The 26,729-nt window shown below is 45.6% G+C and overlaps 1 protein-coding gene across 4 annotated transcripts in view; it reads right to left on the bottom strand.

Moving 5' to 3' along the window:
* MDGA1 (MAM domain containing glycosylphosphatidylinositol anchor 1) overlaps window positions 1–26,729 on the bottom strand; it is a 235,469-nt gene that overhangs the window by 56,974 nt on the left and 151,766 nt on the right. For all 4 annotated transcript variants that reach the window (XM_018563338.1, XM_018563337.1, XM_018563336.1 and 1 more), the window contains 5 exons: window positions 25,074–25,343; window positions 22,745–23,074; window positions 20,492–20,785; window positions 13,821–14,090; window positions 10,622–10,773 (listed from right to left, as the gene is read on the bottom strand). In XM_018563338.1, coding sequence (XP_018418840.1) covers window positions 10,622–10,773; window positions 13,821–14,090; window positions 20,492–20,785; window positions 22,745–23,074; window positions 25,074–25,343 — 1,316 coding nt within the window. The remainder of the gene's footprint in view (window positions 1–10,621; window positions 10,774–13,820; window positions 14,091–20,491; window positions 20,786–22,744; window positions 23,075–25,073; window positions 25,344–26,729) is intronic.

A 26,729-nucleotide genomic window follows, 5' to 3' on the forward strand; every position in this document is an offset into this window, starting at 1 on the left:
CCTCCGCGCTGCAAGGGTTAACTGCTCGTATTGTCTAGGGAGCTAAAAAAAAGCAGATACATTCACGTGATTCTCGGTCCCGCTGGCCTGCTGGACCAGTCCAGATGGCCTCTTCTCCCCCAAGCTCTGGAGGTCTAAGGACCGCTGACATCATCACACCTGATGCAGGTCCACTGACTTGCATTAGACGCGAGGAATCACACATCGCACAGCCGGAGCGGAGGGGGTGAGAGGTTAGCGGGGCGGGACTGAGGATCCTGTAAGTATATTGGCTTTATTTGAGCCCCCCCGAGACAAAATAAGCACTCAAACCTTGCAGTATGGGGTACATTTTTTCTTTACCCAGAGTTCTCTAAAACTCAGGAGAACCCCTTATTTATGCATAGAGCTTAATTAGTAGGTATGGCTCCTTTGAACACTTCTTAAAAAAAAAAAGAGTTTACTAAAAGTGGAGCTGTCAGTAACTCTTTAAGTTTGCATATATACGTTTCTGAAATGTCACAGTATCAGGCAACAGTATCATTTATCCCCTACAGCACCGGTTCTCAACCTGTGGGTCGCAACCCCGTCCGGGGTCGAATGACGATTTGCCAGGGGTCGCCCAGGAGTCTCCGGTTATTAGATAGTGGCTCCCGGCCGCCCGGGAGAGAAACACTTTCTCCTGGAAAGGTTTACTCGAGCAGAGTAAACCTTTCTGACATCGGGGGCCGCCAGCCGCCGTAAGTCAGAAAAACCCCCCACCCTAGGAATGCATAGCTATATTCCTATTGGCTATTTTACTTTGCAATAGCAAACTAGCTATTGCACCCGCCCTCTGCTGCTGCCAATCAGCAGAGGGGGACCTGAAGTTCTCCATTAGGTCCTCTTCTAGTGATTGACAGCAGCCGAGGGCGGGTGTAATAGCTAGTTTGCTATTGGCTATTGCAAAGTTAAATAGCCAATAGGAATCTAGCTATGCATTCCTATGGTGGTTTTTTATTTTATTCTGACGGCGTACGCCAGTGGTTCTTAACCTGTGGGTCGCTGTGTGATTTCTGCTGTGCTAGGTGAGAGTCCTCCTCAGCCCTCTCCTAGCGCAGCAGTGTCAGTTCTCCCGCCACGCCGCCAGATGTCGCTGCAGCAGCCGCGTCATCCCTAGATTTTACCGTTGGGGGTCACCACAACTTGGCAAATGTTACCATGGGGTCCCCGGCACTAGAAAGGTTGAGAACCACTGCAATACAGGGTCTGCCTTTTATCATTAAAAAGCCACCTTTGAGCCTCGGCAGTGACTTTGCCTAGGCTGAGATGATGGTGTCATCTGCTGCAGGCAGGAGGAAGCAGGAATCAAACTGCAACATTGTAACTTTGTAACAATCACAAGGTGAGAGGCTGCTGCACAGGCTGATCGGTGTCAGACATTTGTAAAAGAACTGCACAAGCACTAGGATTGTGTCATCTCTGAGCCAACATCTCAGTCCAGGAGGTAGATACGGACCTTGGATGATGCCTGGACAAAGATGGTGGCAGATGAAGGCATTGTCAGGGGGAATATTATGATCTCTGTTCTCCAATTTCTGTCGGTGCTTATGGCACCGGGTGCCCGCGCAGGCGCACTGCTGCAGATTGTAGAGCTTGATACTTTTCTTGATACTTCGCACTGACGGGAGTTGGAGGTCTCGACGAGTTGGAGAATTCGATACAACACCGGGATGTCAGATTGATCCTGTTATTTCAATATTTTCTGAATCACTAACCACAAAGAAGTAGGAATATGAGATGACTTTAGTTGAAGTCCTTAAAAAAAAGCCACCATATATATTTATAAAAATCCAATGGTCAGTGAGCTCTATTTCTCATTAGAAGAAACAAAAAAATCTTAATTTGTTTTGCAACGCTCTCGAAGGAATGAATCCTACATAACCGCGGCTAATCTTGGTTCCCTTCCATCTCGCAGTCATGTGTTTTGTAAACTGTTAAGGTGGCAATGTCCGCCTCGCCTTTTCCTGTGTGATACAGATCCTCACTCTCACAGATGGCGGCGTCTTCAAACACGGGACTAATGAGGCAACAAAACTCTAAAACGTTTCAATTAGAGCGACGTGTTAATGAGCAGTCATCGGCAGGGTTAAATACCCGCCGGGAACATGCCAGTCTAATGGTAATCTGGTTTCGTCTGGCGATTATTCTATATATCGAAAGAATTCAGCTTAATGACGCATCATACAATTATCATTAAGGAAATACAATTATTATTCACAATGTTCGCTGCAGTCAATCAGATCTTAGCTTGTGTGTAGTCAGATTGGTGAAAAGTGATGCAATGGGATACATTAGAGTATAGATTTGATATAATCCTCTAAAAAAAAAAGGGGACTTGACGGTTAACAACTTTTCCCAATGGGTAACCCCTCTCTTCAATATCATGTCATTGCTCTTTAAATGGGCGCATAAAAGGAAAGCATATCCTGTGGTAGAGCTGTAGGGGACCAATATAGAGAGCCTCAAGTGCAGCCCCCCCAGCATGGGCGGCACAAAAGTTTTTGCAAATTTGCTAACACATCCTTAGGGCGGCAGGGGTTCCATGACAGCCTGGGCCCACAGGAAGTGGGATAGATGGTGCTGGCCATCATTTAACCTGGAAGATGAACAGTGCTGGACCTTCGAGCAGTACGTCTGTGGGGAACAGCACCGGGGATAAGGTTAGTATTGCAGCAAAAGCTGATATTTTTTTCTTCTTTTTGCAAGGCAGCATATTGCAAAAAAACAAAAAACAAAACAAATGCACAAATCACTTTAGTTTCTGCACTTTGTGAAGTGGAAATCTCCCCAAATGTTAAATTGATTGGCAACCACTCAGGAGGGATAGCTTCAAGAAGTAAGTTTATTCAGCTGGCCAGCCAGGAACACGCAGCAACTCAGGCACATCAAATAATATGGGCTCACAGGCCCCTTTTATAGGGTTTTGAACAGTAGAACCATCTGTGTTACCTTGAATTATCTCCATAAATCAGATAATAATGACATCTGTACTCATATTTAATTGGGCCAGGATCATTAGATAGGTCTTCTTGTCTTGATAAGACTCCCTCATATCAAAATTAGCGGACAGCTGTTCATTAAACCAAGGTCAAGGAACATGTTCATGATTTTATGTTTAAACTGTTGTTACCTCAACCCATTAGACCTAAGTGTTGTACATGAACTCTAGTTAACATTGATACAAAGTTAAATGTCCTACGTGAACTCTAGTTAACCTCAACACAAAAAGCTAAATGTTCCACATGTTCCTTATTACTACAACAAATATATACAGTATATATGTATTATACGTATATCTGGTGTTTCCACTATATATTTGTGTGCTATATAAATGCAGACTTACGTATAAAGCACAATTTATATGTTGATTAAGAAAGGTTTTAAAGGAGAACTATGGGGTTCTATCTTTTCTTGATTAGTGCATTCCTTAGGCTAAATAAGTAAATTATGTAATTTACTCTAATTAGCCAAAATGCACAGTAAGGCTGTAAACCCTTATTTAAGGTGGTGGGCGGGGCTATGCGCCGCAATGAGGAGACATCCCGACGTGTCTGACGGGATCCTCCCCACTGATCTTCCTCACTGTGACTGACAGTGATTCTTGAGAGCTGCTGCACGTCCACGAATATATTACTCTCCTTACCTGCACATCCCCCGTGTGCCAGCCGGGCTCCTTCCCCCCTCTCTCTCTCTCCCTGCCCTGTGTGACACTGACATAATAAAAAGATCGTGGATCGCTGATGACAGAGGGGAAGGAGCCCTCTCTCTCTGTTCAGCATTTACTACAAATGGGAAAGTCCATATATGGTAAATTATGTCACTGGAGATCCCTGCAGATCAATGCTTGCCAGTCTGCAGTGATCCCCAGTGACACCATTTACCATATATGGACTTTCCCATTTGTAGTAAATGCTGAAGAGAGAGAGAGAGGCCTCCTTCCCCTTTCTCATCAGCGATCCCCAGTGAATTGAGGATGTCAGCGTCACACAGGGCAGGGAGAGAGAGAGAGGGGAAGGAGCCTTCTCTCTCTCTTCATCATTTACCACATATGTGCAAGTCCATATATGATGAATGATGTCACTGGGGATCCCTGCTGATCGGATGCTTGCCAGTCTGCAGGGATACCCAGTGACATCATTCACCATATATGGACTTGCCCATTTCTGGTAAATGATGGAGAGAGGGATGGCTCTTTATCCTCTCTCTCTCCCCCTGTGTTATGCTGACATCCTAATTACTGGGGATCGCTGATGAGAGAGGGGAAAGAGCACTGAATGTGCAGGGAGGCTGAGTCCGTCTCTTGCTGCTGCCTTCTCACTTCAGACTCCGCCTCCCGCTCACAAATGCCAGCGTGCACGAGCTGACAAAACACAGCTGTGCACGATGAGAGGAAGCGCGGCCACAGCAATGAGATCATTTGAAAAAAAAGCCGTGGGCGGGCTGGATCAAATGTTAACGCCCCCTAAGAGGAAAGGAGCTTGGAGCAGGGTTGAAGACGGCCATTTACTACAGGTTTTGAGGGTTTTATCTGTGGTGTGCTGCGACTTTAGAAAAAAGGAACGATGCTACTACAATCAAGGTAAGGGGTATTTTTATTTGCCCTTAAGTCATAGTTCTCCTTTAAGCTTGACAGTGTGATTCAGCAGGGATCATCGGTTTTCTCTATACAGCTTGCAGTGTTGTACTTTCCATAAATAATATTTTATTCACCTGCAATGTGCATTAGAACGTGAATTGACTACTGCAAGAAGAATCAATTCCCTGGCGCAGCCCCCTCCCTCTTTGGACGTCATAGCCCTCAACTCTACTAGGAGTGTCTAATTACTATCTGTGCTGGCCTAGCTCATTCGCCCCTCCCCTCATCTACCTATATAACCTTTTATGTAGTTGCCGGGGGAGGAGTGAAGGAGAATACTATAGAGATTCACTTAAGGGTCTGATAGGGCATTTGACATCACTTCCAAGATAGCCTATCCCTGCTATACGGCGTCACTTGAGTGACAGCTCTGAGCCTACTGGGGCTATCAAATCACATGCAAGATAATGGCACCCAGCAGCAGTCTCTGGGCTTTTGGTCTACACAAGGTAGACAGGTAAATAACATGCATTAAATACATTTTATGCACATATAATCTTATGGGAAGATTGATGTGTAAATGAAAAGTCTGATGACCTTTGATTGACGTTCCTCTTTAACTTTTCTTTGCTCTTCTTCTTTCCCTATACAACTGTCCAGGCAGAATTTCTTGACGGCGTTCAATATAACAACTCGGGCATAGTAAGTACAAGATAATCTTCAGCGCGTGTTTAACAGAGCTGTCCTTTGGCTCTGCGAATCTCATCCGAGGTATAATAATGGCTGCCCCCGGTGACCCACCTTAAAGGGTGTATTATCTGCTGAAAGAGAAAGCTTTTTCATGCTGAAAGCAGATCCGAGGCGAGCGGGCCGCTTATTGATCCCATCGTGCAGTGTGTTGAGTATGACACAGTCTTTGTATCCGCTTGTAAGAGGCTCTTTACATCCATCCATATCTCTTCCATTATCTTTTCAAGGTGGATTTAATGAAATCAGGGCGCGGTGACTGGCTGCACTCTGATACAAACACACGCCGCGCTCCGTATAGAAAGGATATTAAAGGCACTCGGCGTTGCCGAGAGATCCCATTGTGATTAATGTATTACCTGGGCTGCTTGATAAAACGTGGCAGCTCCTGAGTGAGGGTTGGATGAAGGACCTCCAGGAAAGGTCAAACTCTAATGTCTATCGAGTCCTCCAGCTTTAGAATGGAAATGTCACTACTAAGCAGAAATAAGCAAAACGCAGGTCTGAAATGAAGAGCGCAAATCCCAGCTTTACATTAATCAGATTATCCATTCCTCTTTAAACAGTTCTTAAAGAGGCCCTGTCACCAACTTAAAAAATGCACAGAAACATTGAGTACATGAATGCTCACTTGCAGCATTTTTCCTTTCCATAAATAATTTTGTATCGACTTGCAATTTGTCTTTGACCTTTCTAGGAAATTTGACCACTTCGGGAAGAGTCAATTCCCTAGCACAGCCTCCTCCCTCCTTGTACATCACAGTCCCCTTCTCTTCTGGCAGTGTCTAATTACTCTCTGTGTTGGCCAAGCTCCTCCACCCTTCCCTTCACCTCCCTACACAGCCTTTTATGTAGCTGCTGGGAGAGGAGTGAAGCAGAATACTATAGAGTAGGACATCTCAGCACTCCAGCTGTTGAGACATTGCAAGACTCTGACAACATCGAGGCATGACACCCCAGAGGCAGAGGCATGGTGGAATTTGTAGTTTTGCTGCAGCTGCAGTGCCAAGGCTGACTAACCCTGCTATAGGATGTGACTTGAGTGACAACTATAAGCCTATTGGGGGTATCACATCCAAAATGGCGGGCCCCAGCATTTCCAAGGCTTTTGGATGTCTACACAAGGGAGGATTTTACGGGTAAATAATGTGCCTAAATACACCAAATTCACATATAATCTTATGGTAAGATTACAGTTTAAAATAATTGTCTGGAAACAAGGGGCTAATTTTAGAATATTCTCTAGTCATCTTTAAAACCCAACTGTGACCTAATTTTCAGGAGGTTGGAAAAAAACAACAAAAAAAGTAGTTCAGGCTGCAATTCTCACCTCCTATCTGGAGCTGCTCCCTGTAGTAATATTTTTCAGCCACTAGATGGCCTCGGTTTTCTAGCCATTATTCAACCTAGAAGGCTGGGGGCTTTCTATGAGTACAGGCCATCATGGACCCGCCCCTAAGGGAGGAATAACATGATGCTCAACACTTATGGAGTAATGATGCAGAGATCAGCATTGACAACTGCCCTACAGGCTTCTTACTGTCTCCCTTGTATAATATTCTCTTACAATAATCCCTGGTGGTCCTGCCATGAAGATCCTTGCTGAGGCACTTCTAGTCTGCCAATAGTGCTCCTGCATTGCTACCTTGTCACATGCCCCCCCTGGTGGCAAATATAAACGGCCATGCTGATGCCACTATCAGGAAGCAGGTCCAGTGCAAATAAAGGATAAAAAAGGGTCAATGTTTAGAAAAAACCCTCTAACAATGTAACACCGGGCAAACTATAAAGACAGTAAATTCTACAAAGCCCTGGCACTTCCAATGAAGAATGGAAATCTTGGGTGTGACTCAATTGGGTAACAGTGTTCTGCCGTGATTGGTCGGTGTCAGGGCTGGTGCTAGACTATTTTGCACCCCCGGCAAGACCAGCTACTTGCACCCCCCCTCCTGTGGCGCAACCCCCAATCCCCCCCCCCGCGAAGGGGTGTGAATGGTCAAGGCTGCGCCCTAGGTAGCAATGTGCCCAGGGCTGGATTTCCGACAAGGCCAACCAAGGCCTGGCCTTGGGGCAGTAAGGAGTAGAGGGGCAGCAGGAACCTCCCTTTTTTTTTTTTACATTTAAAGGTGTGACGTTGAAGTTTCACCCACTGCCTCTACAACAGGCTACACCATTCCTATTCCTGAATTATACAATGCAGCAAAGGGGTGCGAATCATAAAACTGGCTGGGAAGAGTTACAAACATTTAGCAGGTAGGCCATTTCCATTACATGTGTTTCAAGCCTTTGTTCGGCTCTTTGGCCGCAGGTCAGGTTGAAGACTCATTTTCCGCTCTCTGCTCACAAATGTGTAGTCAGCAGTGTGTGCAGAGGTGGGCAACCCCGCTCTTGGACCGAACTGCACTATGCGCTGATATTACCTTACGCCGCTATTACCTTACTCAGGAAGCCTGCTGTCACATTTGGAAACTGATTACAAAAATATTTTACGTAAACAGAACGTCCAAATAGAGAGACATGCAAATAAACTCTGTTGGCGAATGTTTATCCTGCACGTCTAACCAGAAAATCACTGGACGTTCAATGACTAGCGCCATGGTTATAGGTATTGTCCAATAATTTCATCGTCGTGTATCAATACGTAAGGCCGCGCCGCCTGACTTGTAATTCCTTGTCGGTCACTGACCTGCCATCTTTCCTCACTGACCTTCTCGAAATAAGAGTCGATGACCTTTCACTGTATAATATCACCGGAGCCGGATGCTTGTGTCTCCATCACATGCTGAATCTTAAGTCAAGTGGAATGTATTAGTTGTGACGGGCGAGCACACATTACACAGTTCGCTGTACCTTTTTCCTTTTTTTTTTACTACGGCCTTTCAAAGTAGGTTATATGAGAGAAGAAAAATGTACAGGGCTTATTTATTTTTTTCCTAATGTTCATCGTAGGGAACAATAGAGAAAGCTGTTCAATAGCGTAATGAGCCTCTAATGGCCTTGATAGTGAGCGCATTGTTCTTGTACAATGGTTCTGTAGCATCCTAGCGCTAAAGCCAAACCCGCCGTGTATCACACAATGGGCCAAGGCTGATCACTTGTAAGAAAGCTGTGTTTGTATTCATACCAAAGGTCTTACACTCCACCACATGAGTCTGACATCAAGCTTTTGCAGTTGGAACTTGGATTTCTAACACCCGATGACATTATTCATTGAAACATAAAAGGGTGATGGCAGAAATAGACCAAGTGGCCCATCGAGTTTGACCCTCTTTCAATTTTTTGTTTTGCCTGAGTATGCTTGTCTCAAGTGTGTTCAAATTCACTTCCACGATGACTGTCTTACTACCTCTGCTGGAATTCTACTCCAAGCTTCAAATACTCAAATACCTTTCCGAGGTTAGTTTTGAACTTTCCTCCTGCTAGTTTGAGGTCACGTCTCCATATTCCCGATGTTCGCTTTCATATAGAAAATACCGCCCTCCTGAACCTTATTTTCACCATGACTGTATATAAAAGTTTTAGTCATGTCCCCCTTACCCTTCTTTCCTCAAGACTTTACATATTAAGTTCCTGCATTCCCTCCTAATGTGTTTTATTCATCAGAGCTTTCACTATTTTTGTTGCCCATCTCTGGACTTGTTTACTCTTATCATTATCTTTTTGTAAGTGAGGTTTACGGAAATGGAGCCAGTATTCTAAATAAGGTCTAAGTAAAGATCTATATAGGTGAATCCTTCCTTCCTCCTGCTGGGGATCCCTCTAGTGAGAACTAAAGATCTATATAGAGGAATCAGGACCTCCTTCTGCCTGCTGGTGATCCCTCTAGTGAGAACTAAAGATCTATATAGAGGAATCAGGACCACCTTCCTCCTGCTGGAGATCCCTCTAGTGATAACTAAAGATCTATATAGAGGAATCAGGACCTCCTTCCTCCTGCTGGAGATCCCTCTAGTGATAATAAAGATCTATATAGAGGAATCAGGACCTCCTTCCTCCTGCTGGGGATCCATCTAGTGATATCTAAAGATCTATATAGAGGAATCAGGACCTCCTTCCCCCTGCTGGTGATCCCTCTAGTGATACCTAAAGATCTATATAGAGCAGTGTTTTTCAACCTTTTTCGTGCAAAGCCACACTTTTTTCATGAAAAAAATCACGAGGCACACCACCATTAGAAAAACTCTATATAGTGGTATCAGGACCTACTGCTGGTGATCCCTCTAGTGATGTACCTCGCAATGTTATTCGCTTACTCTACTGCCTGACCACACATTTTGCACTCATATGAAATTAGCAACCCTAAATAGTTGTCTGTCTTTCTGGCCAACATTGTACCCCAATATTGTACTTTATCAAAAGATCCCCCCCCTAAATGCATTATTTAGCATTTACAAACAATACATTACAGTTTCTACTGCTTTGACCAATCTTCCAGCAATTCCATCATGATCCATGTTACAAACACCTCCAGGAATATCAACCCTACAGCACACTTTTGTGTCATCAGAAAAAAAAGAAATATCTTGCCCACCAAATCTCCTTTTACATCACTTACAACAGATTAAATAGAACAAAACCTACTACAGAGCCTTGTGGTACATCACTAGTGACTGGTCTGTGTTCCAAATGAACCCCATTTACAACCACACTCTGGTATCTTTCCTTCCGCCAACTGCATATACACTGAACTACCCAAGAGTTAAAGTGACACTAAACTCAAGAGTTAAATCTTAACAATACATTCAAGTATGTGATGTGATCATTGGTCTCATATCGGTTGTTGTGTCACTAATTGTATTGTGATGTTAAAGCTGAACTCCAGGCAAATGGCTAAATACACAGATGAGGTACAAGGGAGCTGTCTTATCTGTCCAAGTATTAGCATTTCTGTCCATCCAGTCCAGAGATTCACACAGCTTTATCGGTCTGTTAATGTAATGGACGACTGCATTGACCAACAAGTACGGTTATGAGGCTTGAAAAACGGACCAGCCTCATTTTACAAATGAGATTTTCACATAACTTCATTTGCATGGCTGTGCGTCTGGATCTACTGATCATTTTAAAATTTTTCTTGCAATACAAAGCTTCTGAGAATGAATCTTTGAAACTCATATTTTGTTTGTTTTTAAGCTTTGTCATTCTAAATTTCTCTTTTCTAGTTTAGCTTTAAGCTACAGGCAGGTGATGACTCTCTGAGGGATTACAAGTCTCATCATTCACTGTCAGCCAACTGTTGGGTTTCTTGGATGGCCCAACAACAAATGAAGGTCTTACCGGTTTGAAGTCCAGTCTGTAGCTCGTCACTGGATCCACGGCACTGGGATCTTTCTGTGTCCATTGGATCAGATACGAGTAGTTCCTAAACTGCTTGTTGGACTCGATGGGGTTTGGGGTGTCGTAGAAGAATTCTGGGCTGAAGGCTTTGCCTGGAAAGAAGAACCAGTTATGTTGGGACAAGAAGCAGAGATCAGATTTTTAAAAGCAGATATTGTGCACTAACCAAGAAATGTTAAACAAGGAAGTTTTCTGCCTCATTGGAGCCAATTGTAAATACCCCAAAGCTCCGGGGGCACAACGTTAAGACCCTGCCCGGTTCCAACATGCAAAGGGAACCCCCCAGTGAATGAAACTACTTCACAAGAAGATGATGGATAAAAGGAAATTTTTTGGTTAAAGGAGAACTATGGGGGTCAGTGTTTTACCCCATAGTTCTCCTAATGGTCACGAGGGGACATAAACTAGCGTCCTCCCATGACCCAAAGCTCAGTATACTGCGAGTCACAGCTCGCGGTATACTGAGACTGTCGTAGCCACGACGGATCCCGACAATACTGTCGAGATCCACCGAGCTGCGTGAGTGACAATTGGCTCTGCCTATCTAGAGGCAGAGCCAGCTGTGCCCACCCCCTCCCATGTCAGTTCCTCCACTCAGCATGGAGGGACGGAGCGGGGAGGGGGGAATCCCTGCAGGGAGCCGTGAGTGACAGTCACTGCTCTCTGCAGGGACATGATCGAGAAGTGAGCGAGCGACGATATGTGTTCGCTCACTTCACGATCTATTGAGCCGACGTGTGACAGTATTATTGTCACAGGTCGGCTCGAACTATCATAGTTCTCCTTTAACAGTCCTTGTTTCACGGTAGGTTTAATGTAGAAAGAGGTATGTACAAATGAATAAATATCAACAAGGGAACCTTGACCATTAATAGGATGAAGGCCCCCTTGTTGATATATGTTGATTTGTACATACCTTTTGCTCTTGGTTGGTATTGAAATTGTGCCATTTGGGCCAGCTTTTGCTCTTGGTCGGTAGTGAAATTGTACCATTTGGGCACCATTAACCATAGAGCATTTTGTTGCTGTATAGTACAGTAAAACCTTCTTATCTTCAGAAGATATTCAGGTCTCATTCCATCACATATCATAAAAATAAGAGGATTATTCCTCATGTCATGGCGGCAGGTGGAGCAATGCAAATCATTCCTTCACATCCCATCAAATACACATCCAGAAGCACTTGTGTATAGTGTAAATATGGACCAGGCTTTCTCAACCAGGGTGCCGTGGGACCCTGGGGTGTCTTCTGGCTTCATCAGGGGTGTCTTAAAATTTGTACCAGCACCATGAAAATAAATAATGCTAATCCTGAGAGGGTAGGATCACTTTAGAAAAGAACAGTAGTTCTCCATCTAGGTCTGCACCTGCTCACACCCTCTGCCATGCTGCCACAGCTGCAGCTCTTAATATAAAATGGAGGTTCAGATGCCAAGGGAGGCTTCTGATGTAAAACAGGGGGCACCTAATGTGCAGGGGGCTTTGATGTGAAAGGGAAGCCCCTGATATGAAGAAGGATGCTGATCTGATTTTTATTTTTTTTTGCTTGGGGTTTTACCTTAAAATCCATACCTGACCCCTATCTGGGATAAGGGTCTGGTATGGATTGTAGCATTTTTACATTTACATTCTAGACTGGGGCGCCTCGGGAGTTTGCATTCTTGCGGTGACTGAAAAATGGTTGAAAAATGCTGCTATAGACTAATATTATTATAGGCCCATTTATTCCAAACTGCATACAGCTGTTTCAGGCTTTTCGACCACCATCAGTGTATGGAAATCATGGCTTCTATGGAGTAGGACCCAACCAGACAGTAAACCCTAGCATGTACCTCTAAGGGCTATGGTGAGAAGGTACTAAAGGAATCAAAAAGGCCCTCCCAGACAAAACAGTGCCTGATCTTCTTAGAATAGAAGGCATTCACATATCTTATTCCACCACATATCCAAAAAATAAGAGGATCATTCCTCATTTCAGGACAATGGGCGGAACCATACAAATCATTGCTTTACATACTATGAGCCAGATACAGATTTAGAACTCCTGGTGTATAGTGCAAATATAGCCTGGTATATTAGAGCCAATTATTCCAAACTGCATTCCTGTTTCAGAAATTTTGGTCTGCACCAGTGCAGTGTATGGAAACCATGGCTTCTATGGAGTAGGAACCCAACCAGACAGTAAACCCTACAGTGTACCTACATGGGTTCTGGAGAGAGGGGACTAAAGAAATAAAAAAATCCCATAACTAAGGAATTTACCTCATTTCAGGGCATTTGGTTGGAGGGCTTTTTGATTTCTCTAGTCCCTACTCACCATAACCAGTATTGTTATACAGGATTTTGTATAATAAAATATGGTATGGTAAAAGGCAAAATGGAGGGGGACGAACCAACAGAAGAGCTTCCAGAGCTAGCAATGTCCATAACCCTAACTGGTTGGTCAACTACCCACAGGAAAAATTCAACTGGTGGGTCATGACTCAAAAGTGGGTCGTGAGCCTGTGTTCAGTGGGTCGCCGCATGCCTTCCACTTTTCTAGGTGAGAGGTTCCTCAGCCTCTCCCTAGTGTAGCACTGTCAGTTCTCACACCAAGCAGCCATTCAAAATATGCTGCTCGGCACCGAGTGCTGACTTGAGGTGGGCTGGGGCTATGGTCGCGAGGGAGCTCCATTCATACTTGCATTGCTTATAGCTCCCTCGCATGTCCTGTAGAGGTGCCTGGACTGGAGTGACATCACATTCTGGCTCCCAACACCTCTACAGGGTGCGCATGGGAGCTGTACAAGCAATGCACACAGCACAGCAGCCCACACTGCCATGCATTCCATTGCAGTGCAACTTAGGTCGCGACTTAATGACCAAGGACAAATGTGGGTCCTGAGGTTACACAGGTTGAGAACCACTGGTCTAAGGGCTATGTGCTAGTGCCAAATATGTAAAGGTTACAATTGTCATCTCCTGTCTATGACCTGCCTAGTATATTGCAAGGAACAATCTTTGCTCCATAAAACCACATTAACAAATGAGGGTGAGAAGTTAGACTGAAGCCAAGAAACTAAAGAGTTTAATGGAGCCAGTATAGTCCTGCTGAGATAAAATCATGTAAGGAGAAAGACAACGCAGCCTCCCCACTCACCGGTCACCTGGAAGACGCAGCTATCAGAGCCCACGTCGTTGGAGATGGTACATTCGTAGTTGCCGCTGGTCTCTCGGCTCATGCTGGGTATGTTGTACTCAGAATATTCCTGCGGTTCTGTGACGGGAGTGGAGAGAAGATTCCCGTTGAACCTCCAGACGGCGGTGGCCACTTTCACCGGGCTCCCTTTCAGCATGTTGCACCGCAGCGGCACACTGCGCCTCATCGCCTGCCGGATGTCCTGAGACTTTGGCTCCACCACCGGGGCAACTGAAAGAGATCAGCGAAAGATCCTGAGAATGTTCATAGAATTCCCAGTGACAGAAAAATTCATTCAACACATACAGGAATCATCCATTTATATTCTACAAAAAACCCCAACAGGTCCAGTCAGTCATTTCCTTGTACAGCGCTGCGGTATATGTCAGAGCTATATAAATGTGTAATAATAGTGTGTGACTGTGGGGAGACATTAGAGTGTAAGCTCCTGTGTACAAAGACTGATGTGACTGGCTCAGTGTTCTCTGTACAGCACTGCGGAATATGTCACAGCTATATACATGTATAATATTAGTGTGTCTGTGAGGGGGACATTAGAGTATAAGCTCCTCTGGTACAGAGACTGATGAGACTGCCCCATGTTCTCTGTACAGCACTGTGGAATATGTCAGCGCTACAGAAATGTATAATAGTGTGTGGGGGGACATTAGATTATAAGCTCCTCTGCTGCAGAGACTGATGTGGCTGGCTCGGTGTTCTCTGTACAGCACTGTGGAATATGTCAGAGCTATATAAACGTATAATAGCAGTGTGTGACCTTGCGGGGACATTAGAGTGTAAGCTTCTCTGCTGCATAGACTGATGTGACCGGCTCGGTGTTCTCTGTGCAATCTGCAGAGATAGAGACCGGTCCCCTCCCCGGCTGCTCATCACTGGACTGGTGCAATAAATGGTGATGTCTGTTATGAGTTACGGCGCGGCGGTGTTGTGTGCGTTGCGGTGTTGTGTTTGTTCGCCTTGATATATGGCGTTAATAGCAGCGAGCTCCCGGCAGAGAGGTGAAGGTGGTCAGCGTCTAATGCACTTGCACTTCCTGCCCTCCCGGATTCTCGAACGGTTTCATCTTCCAGCTCCGCCGCGGCTTCCCAGCAGCTGGGCTAGTGCTGCCGTAGCGCCGGGGGTCTCCATTACTCATGTCCGCGCTGCGCGGTAAACTCCGAAATAAACCTCTGCCAGAGGCCGCGCTATTAAAAACATCCATTATATCATACACGGGGAGAAGGCCGCCGCGCTCTCCCTCCTCGTTATTACACCAATAAAAAGTGTTTTCTGTTATTAGGACGGTTTGGGAAGAACGCCTAATATCAGCAAAAATGCCATTTTTATTTAACGCCTCTTGGCGCTGGCCCGCTGGGACGGATGAAATGTGCGCCGCTGAAAGTTGGCAACGAGGTTTTATTCTACCCGGCCTTTCCAAACACCTCGTCTTTCTCCTCAAATACGCACAGACCTTCTGTGTACCCCCCTGGAACAAAGGAAGACAAAGGGGCTGCCGGGCCGAATAGACCCCCCTCTCCTCCCCCACTGGTCAATTATATTCCATGCAGTCCGAGGCATGGAATGAAGTCTAAAGCCAGCCGTACATTGGTAGATCTTCCTTTAAACACTCATACAGAAAATTGGCAAAGATTGTTTGCCAGAGCCTTTGATTATGAGGTCAGTGACTGGACAAAAGTCCCTTAAAAGTCATATTTATAGCTGAACTCCGACATAAGCAAATGCTGTCCTCATACGAGAGTCATGTGTCTTCTTCTTGAATCTCGGTGAGCTTTGCGTATTTCTTCCAGATCTGTGCAGTAATCCAGTGTCAGACTTGGAGCTTCCTGTAATAAAGACCGCTCACTGCCGTTCTCTCTCCTTATACAGGGTGACTGGTCTTGTCTCCGACCCTCCTGTAATAAAGACCGCTCACTGCTGCTCTCTCCTTGTGCAGGGTGACTGGTCTAGTCGCTGCCCCTCCTAGAGTGGGTGGGGGCTGATGGTCTCTCCCACAGCTCTGCTCTCTGCACAGGCTATGTGCAGCACAGTGATGATGTCAGAACTTCTTTTACAAGGTAATGGAGTTTGCAAAGGCATTGCTGCAGCTTCTAATGCACATTGGTGAGAAGCTCACAGTGTGCAGTGAAATCAGAGGTAGCAACTTCAGTCCAGGAGAGGAGCCGGTCCAACTTCAACGGGGTGTCTATGGTTAAAAAAACTTAAACTACATTGGTATTTCTATATTGAATTTCCAGAAGTTCTATCTCACTCCTAACCACCAGATCAATCTAAGAATGTGTAAACTTATTAAAGATGCCCATAGGATGGACTGACCCAACTTCACTCAGCCCTTGTATCACCACTCTCACAGAGCCTGCCTTCTGAACTACAACTGCTTGCAGGAAGCAATGCATGATGGGATATGTAGCCTTGAACAATGTAACATCATTGCATGTTGGAAGCAATGCATGATGGGATATGTAGCCTTGAACAATGTAACATTATCATTGCATGTTGGAAGCAATGCATGATGGGATATGTAGCCTTGAACAATGTAACATTATCATTGCATGTTGGAAGCAATGCATGATGGGATATGTAGCCTTGAACAATGTAACATTATCATTGCATGTTGGAAGCAATGCATGATGGGATATGTAGCCCTTGAACAATGCAACATCATTGCATGTTGGAAGCAATGCATGATGGGATATGTAGCCTTGAACAATGTAACATTATCATTGCATGTTGGAAGCAATGCATGATGGGATATGTAGCCTTGAACAATGTAACATTATCATTGCATGTTGGAAGCAATGCATGATGGGATATGTAGCCCTTGAACAATGCAACATCATTGCATGTTGGAAGCAATGCATGATGGGATATGTAGCCTTGAACAATGTAACATTATCATTGCATGTTGGAAGCAATGCATGATGGAACATGTAGTCTTGAACAATGTAACATTATCATGACTTGTTGCTCCTCCATCCAAAGCCTAAAAAAAGGTTAAAGAAAAGAAACTTCAGTGCCAGAACCCGACCGGGGCGCCACCCGCATCGATTTTTGTTTTTTTACAGCAACTGGTTATAGAGAGTTGTATCCGCGTTCTCCGTCAGGCTTGCTGGAGGTTAAAAGAAACAGATCTGAGCCTTCTCCATAGGCGTCTCCTGTGCAGAGGATCTGAGAGGGGAAGGAGCGCCAAACTCTTATCATTAGAACTTCACGCGCGGCACACTCCAACATCTGCTGAGATGAAGACCGCTGCGCCAGAAGCACGCTAATGAAGAGTCTGAGCTGCGGAGACCCGTCTCTGTAATCCCAGACATGTGTGAGCGCGCGGCGAGGCGACAGGTGACTCGTTAGGCTTGAAGCTCCCTTAATGGAGTCGTCAGAGTGTGTGCCGCCGTTGAAAACCCCCCCCTCCCCTCCTCGGGGTCAGGGAGCGCGGTGCCAGGAACAAATGATGAGGGCTGCATGCGAGGAGGCGCGCACCACTCTCTAAGTAATGAGGGACTCGCACACACCGCCTCCGCTTCCCATCTTCACCTTCACGGGAGACGCCTGGTTCCTCTCCGCAAAGTAATGGGCTTTTATTGTGTTTCTACCATGGAGAGGAGATAACGATGGGGAAGAAGGGAGCTTCATGGCAGGGGGGCAGAGTGACAGGGCCGCACGGGGCTCCGCAGCGCCCAAACTGACCCACTAGTCAGGAATAAAGAGGACCTGTATGCAGATATGTAAAAACTGCTTGTCTATACTATTTATTTCTTTAATACAGGTATTTATATAGCGCCGACAATTTACGCGGCGCTGTACATAGTGCACGTTTACATCAGTCCATGACCTCAGGGAGCTTACAATGTAAGGGCCCTATCTCACATGCATACACAAAGACTAGGGCCAATTTAGACAGGAGCCAATTAACCTTCCAGCATGTCTTTATACCTTCACAGGTCAGAAATAAAACTGATATAATAACCGGAGAACCTTTCTGAATCCAAAATCAGGCTTGCAGTGCCGCTTTGTTAGTTGATGGTTAAAATGGGGTCACAGGCAAAAGGAGGTCAGGAAGGCTGATGCTGGTGGGGTGAGGTTCAATAGTAGACACAAGGCAGGAATGGACCCTGCCAGGGTGTCAGCAGAACGGCAGCATTTGAAGAGGGGTGTCACTCTCCTTTTGCTGTACAGTGTGGTAGGGTGGGTGGCGAGATACGGGAAATGCGTATAGCACAGAGATATCGAGATTTTTAAAATAAAGCTGAACTCCAGACTTTCCTTCAGTCCACGATTGCACCGGCTCCTTTCCTGCACTGAAATTGCTTACTCTGATTTTGCATTAGAAGCTGCAACAAGTCTTTTACAGCCCGACTACCGTAACTAATGTAGGTATATACTGTAACTGACACCAATGATGGGGCATTATTCCTCCCACTGACACCAATGATGGGGCACAATTACTCCTATTGACATCAATGATGGGGCAATATTCCTCCCACTGACACTAACGATGGGGCACTATTACACTGACAATGATGGGGCACCATTCTTCCAACTGACACCAACAATGAGGCACTATTCCATTAACAATGACAGGGCACTATTTCTTCCATTGACAGCAATTATAATGCACTATTCCTTCCACTGCCACCAACAGTGGAGCATTATACCCCTGAATTATAACAATGATGGGGCACTATTCCTCCCAATAGCACCAATGATGGGGCACTATTCCTCCAACAGGTACCAGCAATGGGGCACTTTTCCTCCCAATGAGTCAACAATGGGGAACTATTCCTCCCAATGACACCAAGGATGGGAAACTATTACGCCCATTAACACCAAGAATGGCGTACTATTCCTCCCAATGACAGCAATGATGGGACATTATTCCCCTCTATGACACCAACAATGGGGTACTATTCCTCCCACTGACACCAACAATGGGGCACTAATCCTCCCCAATGACACCAACGATAGGGCACTATTACTCCCAATGACACCAACTATGGGACACTATTCCTGCCAATGACACCAACAATGGGGCACTATTCCTCCCAATGACACCAACAATGGGGCACTATTCCTCCCAATGACACCAACAATGGGGCACTATTCCTCCCTATGACACCAAACATGGGGAACTATTCATCCCAAAGGCACTATTCCTCCAACTGATACCAACAACAGAGTACAATTCCTAACTAATACCAATCATGGGGCACTATTGCTCTTTTTACTGACCACTGATGCTTGATTATCATTTTCTCCCACAATTCGGCACATGAAACACAACTTTGAAAATAGAGAGCTGCAAAGCATGTACAAATGTGAAGGTGATATCAGAAAATACTGCCAGGTGAACTTGACAGTAATAACCTAAAATGTGCAAAACGAGGAACATCCACTATCGTTTCCCTTTAATGACCCTACAGGCTGCACAGAAAATGTTATCTCTGCGAGCCATAGAAATACTATTGCAGTAATTGCTTTTACCCAGTAGGCATTTGTTGCAGCTTATATTACTTCAAATCTAATTGTAACCCAGATATTACCCTGAATAATTAAATCATCAGCAACATATGTCTTACATATAATTGATAGTATTTAGTAATTGCAGTTTACTTAGGATACCACACTACATGAAAAGCCAATTAAAGAATTATTCTCTAGAGCTGAATGTACAGTGGAAATTGTTAAGGAAACTTGCAAACATTTATTTGTGGGCAAATTTCCCTGTGATAGCTTGTGTCTCTGCCCCTCCCACAATGGTGAGATTTCCTCCCGTAGTTTGTGTCTCTGCCCCTCCCCCAATGATGAGATTTCCCTCAGTGATTTGTGTCTCTGCCCCTCCCACAATGGTGAGATTTCACCCAGTAGTTTGTGTCTCTGCCCCTCGCACAATGATGAGATTTCCCCCAGTGATTTGTGTCTCTGCCCCTCCCACAATGATGAGATTTCCCCCAGTGGTTTGTGTCTCTGCCCCTCCCACAATGGTGAGATTCCCTCCAGTAGTTTGTGTCTCTGCCCCTCCCACAATGGTAAGATTTCCCCCCAGTAGTTTGTGTCTCTGCCCCTCCCACAATGGTGAAATTTCCTACAGTAGTTTCTGTCTCTGCCCCTCCCACACTAATGAGATACCCCCCAGTAGTTTGTGTCTCTGCCCCTCCCACAATGGTGAGATTCCCTCCAGTAGTTTGTGTCTCTGCCCCTCCCACAATGGTAAGATTTCCCCCCAGTAGTTTGTGTCTCTGCCCCTCCCACAATGGTGAAATTTCCTACAGTAGTTTCTGTCTCTGCCCCTCCCACACTAATGAGATACCCCCCAGTAGTTTGTGTCTCTGCCCCTCCCACAATGGTGAGATTTCCTCCAGTAGTTGTCTCTGCCCCTCCCACACTGATGAGATTCCCCCCAGTAGTTTGTATCTCTGCCCCTCCTACAATGGTGAGATTTCCTCCAGTAGTTTGTGTCTCTGCCCCTTCCACAATGGTGAGATTTCCTCCAGTAGTTTGTCCCTGCCCCTCCCACACTGATGAGATTCCCCCCAGTAGTTTGTGTCTCTGCCCCTCTCACAATGGTGAGATTTCCCCTCAATAGTTTGGTCAATGTGGTTGCTATAGGTACTCACATTGGATGTTGAGCAGCACTGAAGCTTCCCTGGGCCGAATGTTGAAGCCATTATACCGCGCCGTCTGACACTTGTAAGTCCCGCTCATTTCCCGTGTAACATTTTCCAACCGCAGTCTACCATCGAGAGTTTCCACCACCATTTCACCAGAGGGGAATCCACCTTCCTTATCCACCCGGGTCCACAGAATGGGCGGAAGTGGCTTCCCTCGCACCTCACACACCAGCTCTGCAAGGGAGCCCTCACGTACCGTGATGACCGCGCGTTCCTTGGGGACACTCAGTGATGGAGGGACTGCGGGAGAACAAGAGATAAGAGTAACAGTTTTGTCATTTGCACAGTTACATTGTTGACTATGAAGCATTTTTATAAGGTGGAGAACGACCAATCAGCTAATAAGTAGCTGATATGTTTTACTGCCGAGCACCCATTTCCACACTTCTAAAACGCATTCACCCACACGTTGGCCGGCTGAATCATATTAGCCACTATTCCAGTTGTTTAACCCTTTGAGTACTATCCTGTATATACCACATTCATTACTAGGCCATTTTTCCATTTTCAGCGCTGTGATAGTTTGACTGACAATTACTCCGACATGCAAAACTGGACCCACATGCATTTATATCATTTTGTTTTACAGATAGAGCTTTAAAAAAACAACAAAAACAGTCACTGGTGGTCAGCGGCACTTTAATCCCCCTTCTAACCTTTAAAAAAAAATCCCACAATCATCATTGGTGGTCAGTGGTCCCTTTAAAATCCTCAAAAAAAAATCCAGTAATCATTGGTGGTCAATTGCAGGTTAAAACCCCTACCTTCACCTTCGACCTGCCGCAATCCATCCTCTTGCTGTGTTTACAAACATTCAGGTCATTCACAACAGGAGAAGGGGAACTTCCTCCATTGTAAATGGGCTTAAAGGAGAACTATGGGGTCAGTGTTTTTCCCCCATAGTTCTCCTAAGGGTCACGGGAGGACACAAACTAGCGTCCTCCCGTCACCCAAAGCTCAGTATACCGCGAGCTACAGCTCACGGTATACTGAGACCGCCGCAGCCGGGACGGATCCCGACATTACTGTCGAGATCCACCCAGCTGCGTGATTGACAGCTGGCTCTGCCTATCTAGAGGCAGAGCCAGCTGTACCTGCCCCCTTCCCCGTCCGTTCCGCCAGTTAGCGTTGGAGGATCGGAGAGGGGGGGGGGATCCCTGCAGGGAGCCGTGAGTAACAGTCACGGCTCTCTACAGGGGCAGGATCGAGAAGTGAGCGAGCGGCAGTATGCGTTTGCTCACTTCCCGATCTATTTAGCTGACGTGTGACAGTTTCATTATCACACGTCGGCTCCAGCTATGATGATGAGTGGAAATCACTCACCTCATAGTTCTCCTTTAATGTTTGTAAACACAGCAGAATTTACACTTGTGATGGCTATGATTGGTTCACAGAGATCACAAGGTACAGAGCCACTCTGATTGTCTCTGCACATTGTACCTGTGATCTGAGGTGTCCAATGACAGCTCAGATCATGGCCATTCACTGGCGCACTGGCCACTCGTATGTGTTTTCTGCAGTACCGTTTAATAATAGCGCCCACCTCTTCACCTTTTTTTTAACAATATAGTTATATTCAACCATTTAATTTTTTTTTTAAATGACTCAAAAAAACAGTTATTATTATTTTGTTTTGCCTTTGTCCCCAGTGGAAAGCTCCATTGTTCTAACCCTTTTCTACTCCATCCATATTGAAATAAAAGGTTTTAGAGTAGGGCATTAAAGGCCAATTTTGCCCCTCCCCACACCACCTCGTCAACTTTTTCTGAAATGTTCAAGCAAGTCTCGTGACATGTAATGTCTTCTCTGGCGCTGGATGTTCCTTCATGATGCAGAGAGTGGTGCTGACGTTCTCTGTATTATTGTATGTCAGTGCACAGGCCCCGATGATGCTCTCTCAGGGGGCAGGGCCATGACAGTCAGTCCTCGGTGTTCAAGGCTGATTGTCACTGGGTGTCATTCATCCCACAAGACTGGGGACATCTTGTGGTAGAGAAGAAGTACTGCAGAGGACAGATTGAAAATAAAATGAGCCCAGAGTCAGTATTTAAATCCCATTCCTAATCTAATGGTCATGCTAGCTATCCTAAATACACAATGGATTTCCTCTTGTCCTTTGCAAAGAATAAAACTGCATCTTCTCACTGATTTGATCCATAACCCCCCAACTGGCCCACCCACAGAATAATGCATGCTCACCGGTCTCTGCAGAGATGTTTATGTCGCCGCTCTTCATGGTAAAGGGCAGGTTGGGTAAGGACGCTTCACACATATAGATGCCGTAGTCAGTAAATTTCAAGTCTAAGATCTCCAGGCTGCAGCACCCCGGGGCCAGTTCCGGGTCGTTTCTTGTGACGAAAACCCTGGTGGTCTCCTTAATCAACTTCTGATTCTTGTACCACGTGTACTGGACCTTATCCTGCGGCACGGCGTCAACGTGACACGACAGCTTCAAATCCTGAGTCAGCTGGATGGTCTCGCTCTCTTTGTTGCCATCCGGAGTGATCTGATATGTCAGGTTTCTCATGGCTGTTCAAGGCCAAAAAAAAAGAAACAAAAGAATAAATATGAATGTTAAGAGGTAAAAAACTTCAGGTTGTACATTAAAGTGGACCTGTCATTTTCACACTTCACATGAATCAACAGGGTACAAGTGAACATTACCGATTCATTCTAATATTGTGAATTAAAAAAAATATGCACTGCCTGGCCGCAAAAAAGTCACACACTCTAATATTTCATTGGACCGTCTTTGATTATGGAACACATTCGCCATGGCTTCATTTCCATAAGCTTATGCAATGTCACAACAGTTAATTCCATCCAGAGTTGCATTACATTTTCACTAAGATCTTGTAGTGATGATGGGAGAGTCGGACCTCTGCGTAAAGTCTTCTCCAGCACATCCCAAAGATTCTCCATGGGACTAAAGGAGAACTATAGGGTTACGGCTTTTACCCATAGTTCTCCTTAGGGTAACGGGAGGACAAAAACTAGCGTCCTCCCGTCACCCTAAGCTCAGTATACCGCGAGCTACAGCTCGCGGTATACTGAGACGCCACAGCTGAAGCGGATCCCGACAATTAAGTCTGGATCCGCCAAGCTGCGTAAGTGACAGCTGGCTCTGCCTTTCTAGAGGCAGAGCCAGCTGTACCCGCCCCCTCCCCCGTCCGTTCCACCAGTCAGCGCTGGAGGATCGGAGCGGGGAGGGAATGCAGACCCTCCCCTTTCACGGCAGAGAGCCGTGACAGGATCGAGAAGTGATCGAACGCCGGTATGTGTTCCCGATCTACTGATCCGACCTGTGACAGTTTCATTGTCAAAGGTCGGCTGGAACGATGAGGATGAGTGAAAATCATTCACCTCATAGTTCTCCTTTAAGGTCTGGACTCTGTGGTGGCCAAGCCATGTGTGACAATGATGTCTCATGCTCCCTGAACCACTCTTTCACAATCTGAGCCAAATGAATCCTGGCATTGTCATCCTGGAATATGCCCAATGTGCCATCAGAGAAGAAAAAAAATCCATTGATGGAAGGTCCTTGTCATTCAGTATATTCAGGTAGCTAGCTGACCTCATTTTTTGGGGACACAATGCTGCTGAACCTAGACCTATTATCCAATGGAAGGCTCTGACGTATTTGTTTAGCTAAATCCAGGTGGTGACTTTTATTGCCAAGGTTAGGTAGTGTATATTTCTTGCCATGAAAAATAAAATGGCCTTCAGGCTTCCTCATGTGGCTTGAAGCCTATAGAAGAGATCACATGGTCTCCAGCTACCAGGGGCATTGTGGCTGTTTCTCAGCATTAAAGATGGCAGAGAACATAAAAGGTGAAAGTTCCAGATACATTCCCATTCTCAGGACCTCAATTTTATGCACCTGACATGTCCTACCTTACGCAGGTGCATCCTTCATGTGTACAGTTCAATACTAGAGATATAGGAACTTCTGAAAAGCTTGACCAGCCATGGTCTGGCTGAACTTTGTAAAATCTCACAAAGCTCCAGAATTTGGAAATTCTGAACCAGAAGGCCCTTTGAAATCAATAGGAATCTTTGTGGAATGGTTTGGGAACCTCCTGCCAGCCTGAGGAGATGATGGGGCCAAGAATGAGGAGATGCTGGGGCAAAGCCACTTCCTTAAAACATTCTACAGCAAATACTATGATAGAAGGGTACCAAAATGCAACATTTTGCCAAAATCTCCTAATTATGGCTGAAATTTTCAGGAAAATGAAAACTCCCTATTTTGCTCATACCTACTGGTCCCCCTGCAGCCATTTTATACTGTGAAGGCATCCTAGGTTGTACCCGCCAAATTCCAGGTATGAAGGTGCATTATAGGATGGGCATGGTTTAGAATTAATATGGATAGCGTTGGACAGGAGGTATTAAGTCAGCCAAGCAATAATACCAAGCTCCGGAGACACAGCAATGGGCCGCACATCTATACACATCCATCACATTCATCATGGCGGTGTGAAATATACGGGATCACTAAGGTTTACTGGCCTGATACAGGACATACATCTCACTAGGACGTTGACCATCTTCTTGGCCGGGTTGCCCACATTGTTGATGGCCGTGCAGTTGTAGTAGCCGGAATCCTCTGGCCGTATATTCCAGATGGTCAGGTTCCCCCCCTTGCTGACGCTGTTGGGAGGCATGGGTTTAGGAGAGTGTGACCAGACGGGTTTGGGCAGAGGGTCGCCCCCGGTGACGTAACACTGCATAGTGACGTTGTCCCCTGGATTCACCACCAGCGTCTCGTTCACCGACAACTTCAATGAGGGCGGAGCTAGAAGAGAACATGGGCAACATCAGACACAACAAGGTAACAATTTAAAATCTGCTGAGAAAATGATCCGTCCTTCATTAAGTGCGCATTTCTTTAGGTTCAATCAAAATGATAAAAGCTGCTCTCAAGCTACCTTTGTAAAGGTTAAGTAGGTGATCACATGGCCTTTAGATACCATGAGCATTGTGGTTGTTTCACAGCACCAAGGACTGTACATATAATTAGATTTTAAAACAGAAACAAGCAAGTTTCTACCTCATTGACCACACAGGAAGCAAGGGGAAATCTCAATATGGGCACAGACAGCAAAAAGCTTTCCTAGAGGCCCTGGCTAGATATATGTGAACAAGGCAAAGTCTGGTTCATGGAGGGTTGCCCAGTGGCAAGTCTGTGATCTCCGAACATAGCACCGAACCCTATTAAAGTCTATGGGAGCTGAATATTGTAATTTTGTTTCTCACCCTTTTCAAACCCTGATCCAGCGCTACCTCCTCGGTCCCACAGCGTCTGTGCGGGTGCACGCTGCCTGCATTGACTTACCCTGTGTCTCTCCTCTTCACCCGGCCCAAGATCTCTACTACACATGCGCCCGCCCCAGCATCCTGCACGGCCGCTCGAGAAGCTTCAGATCTTCTGACGGGAGCGAGCGGCGGAGACACAGGTACATTTTTACCTATTTGGTAACTTTTTTTTTTTTTTATGCTTTTGCATATATATATTGCTTGCTAGCAAAAAAACCCAGAAGGTTTAATTGTACTTTAAGTTAAGAAGAAGGCATGGGTAGCTCGGCACTGCCATGGCGGACATGGGGGTACCAATGCAAAAATACCAGTCAACGAGGAGAGGGTCTTTTTATGCGGCTTCAAACATTGAATCCTTCAGATAACATGCTTGTGGATGCCTTAGAGCTGCATGTGAAGTTATAGAACAGTACAACTAAGTCCTTTAAAAGTAAAATTTACAAAATGACTGAAACCCCCCCCCCAACCAAAAACGAGGGGGTTCCCTTTAATATCCTAACCAGACCTTCACCCAGGCACGCAATCTGGGTGGCCAGGAAAGAAAGGGAAGCAAGCATGCCCCCCCCTCCAGTTCCCTTCTTGTAGCACACTGAGCATCTTAATATGGGGGAAGGTAAGGGGTACCTTACAAGTGGTAGTGGCCTAGGAAAGGGGTACCTTACAAGTGGAAGTGGCCTAGGAAAGGGGTACCTTACAAGTGAAAGTGGCCTAGGAAAGGGGTACCTTACAAGTGAAAGTGGCCTAGGAAAGGGGTACCTTACAAGTGAAAGTGGCCTAGGAAAGGGGTACCTTACAAGTGAAAGTGGCCTAGCCTCCCCTGCTTTGCAAGGCTCCTTGCAACCATATTTGTTAAATGATGTCGCCT

This window comes from Nanorana parkeri, unplaced genomic scaffold (genome assembly GCF_000935625.1).
Source record: "Nanorana parkeri isolate BGI_ZX_2015 unplaced genomic scaffold, ASM93562v1 scaffold655, whole genome shotgun sequence".
In the NCBI taxonomy this organism is placed as follows: domain Eukaryota; kingdom Metazoa; phylum Chordata; class Amphibia; order Anura; family Dicroglossidae; genus Nanorana; species Nanorana parkeri.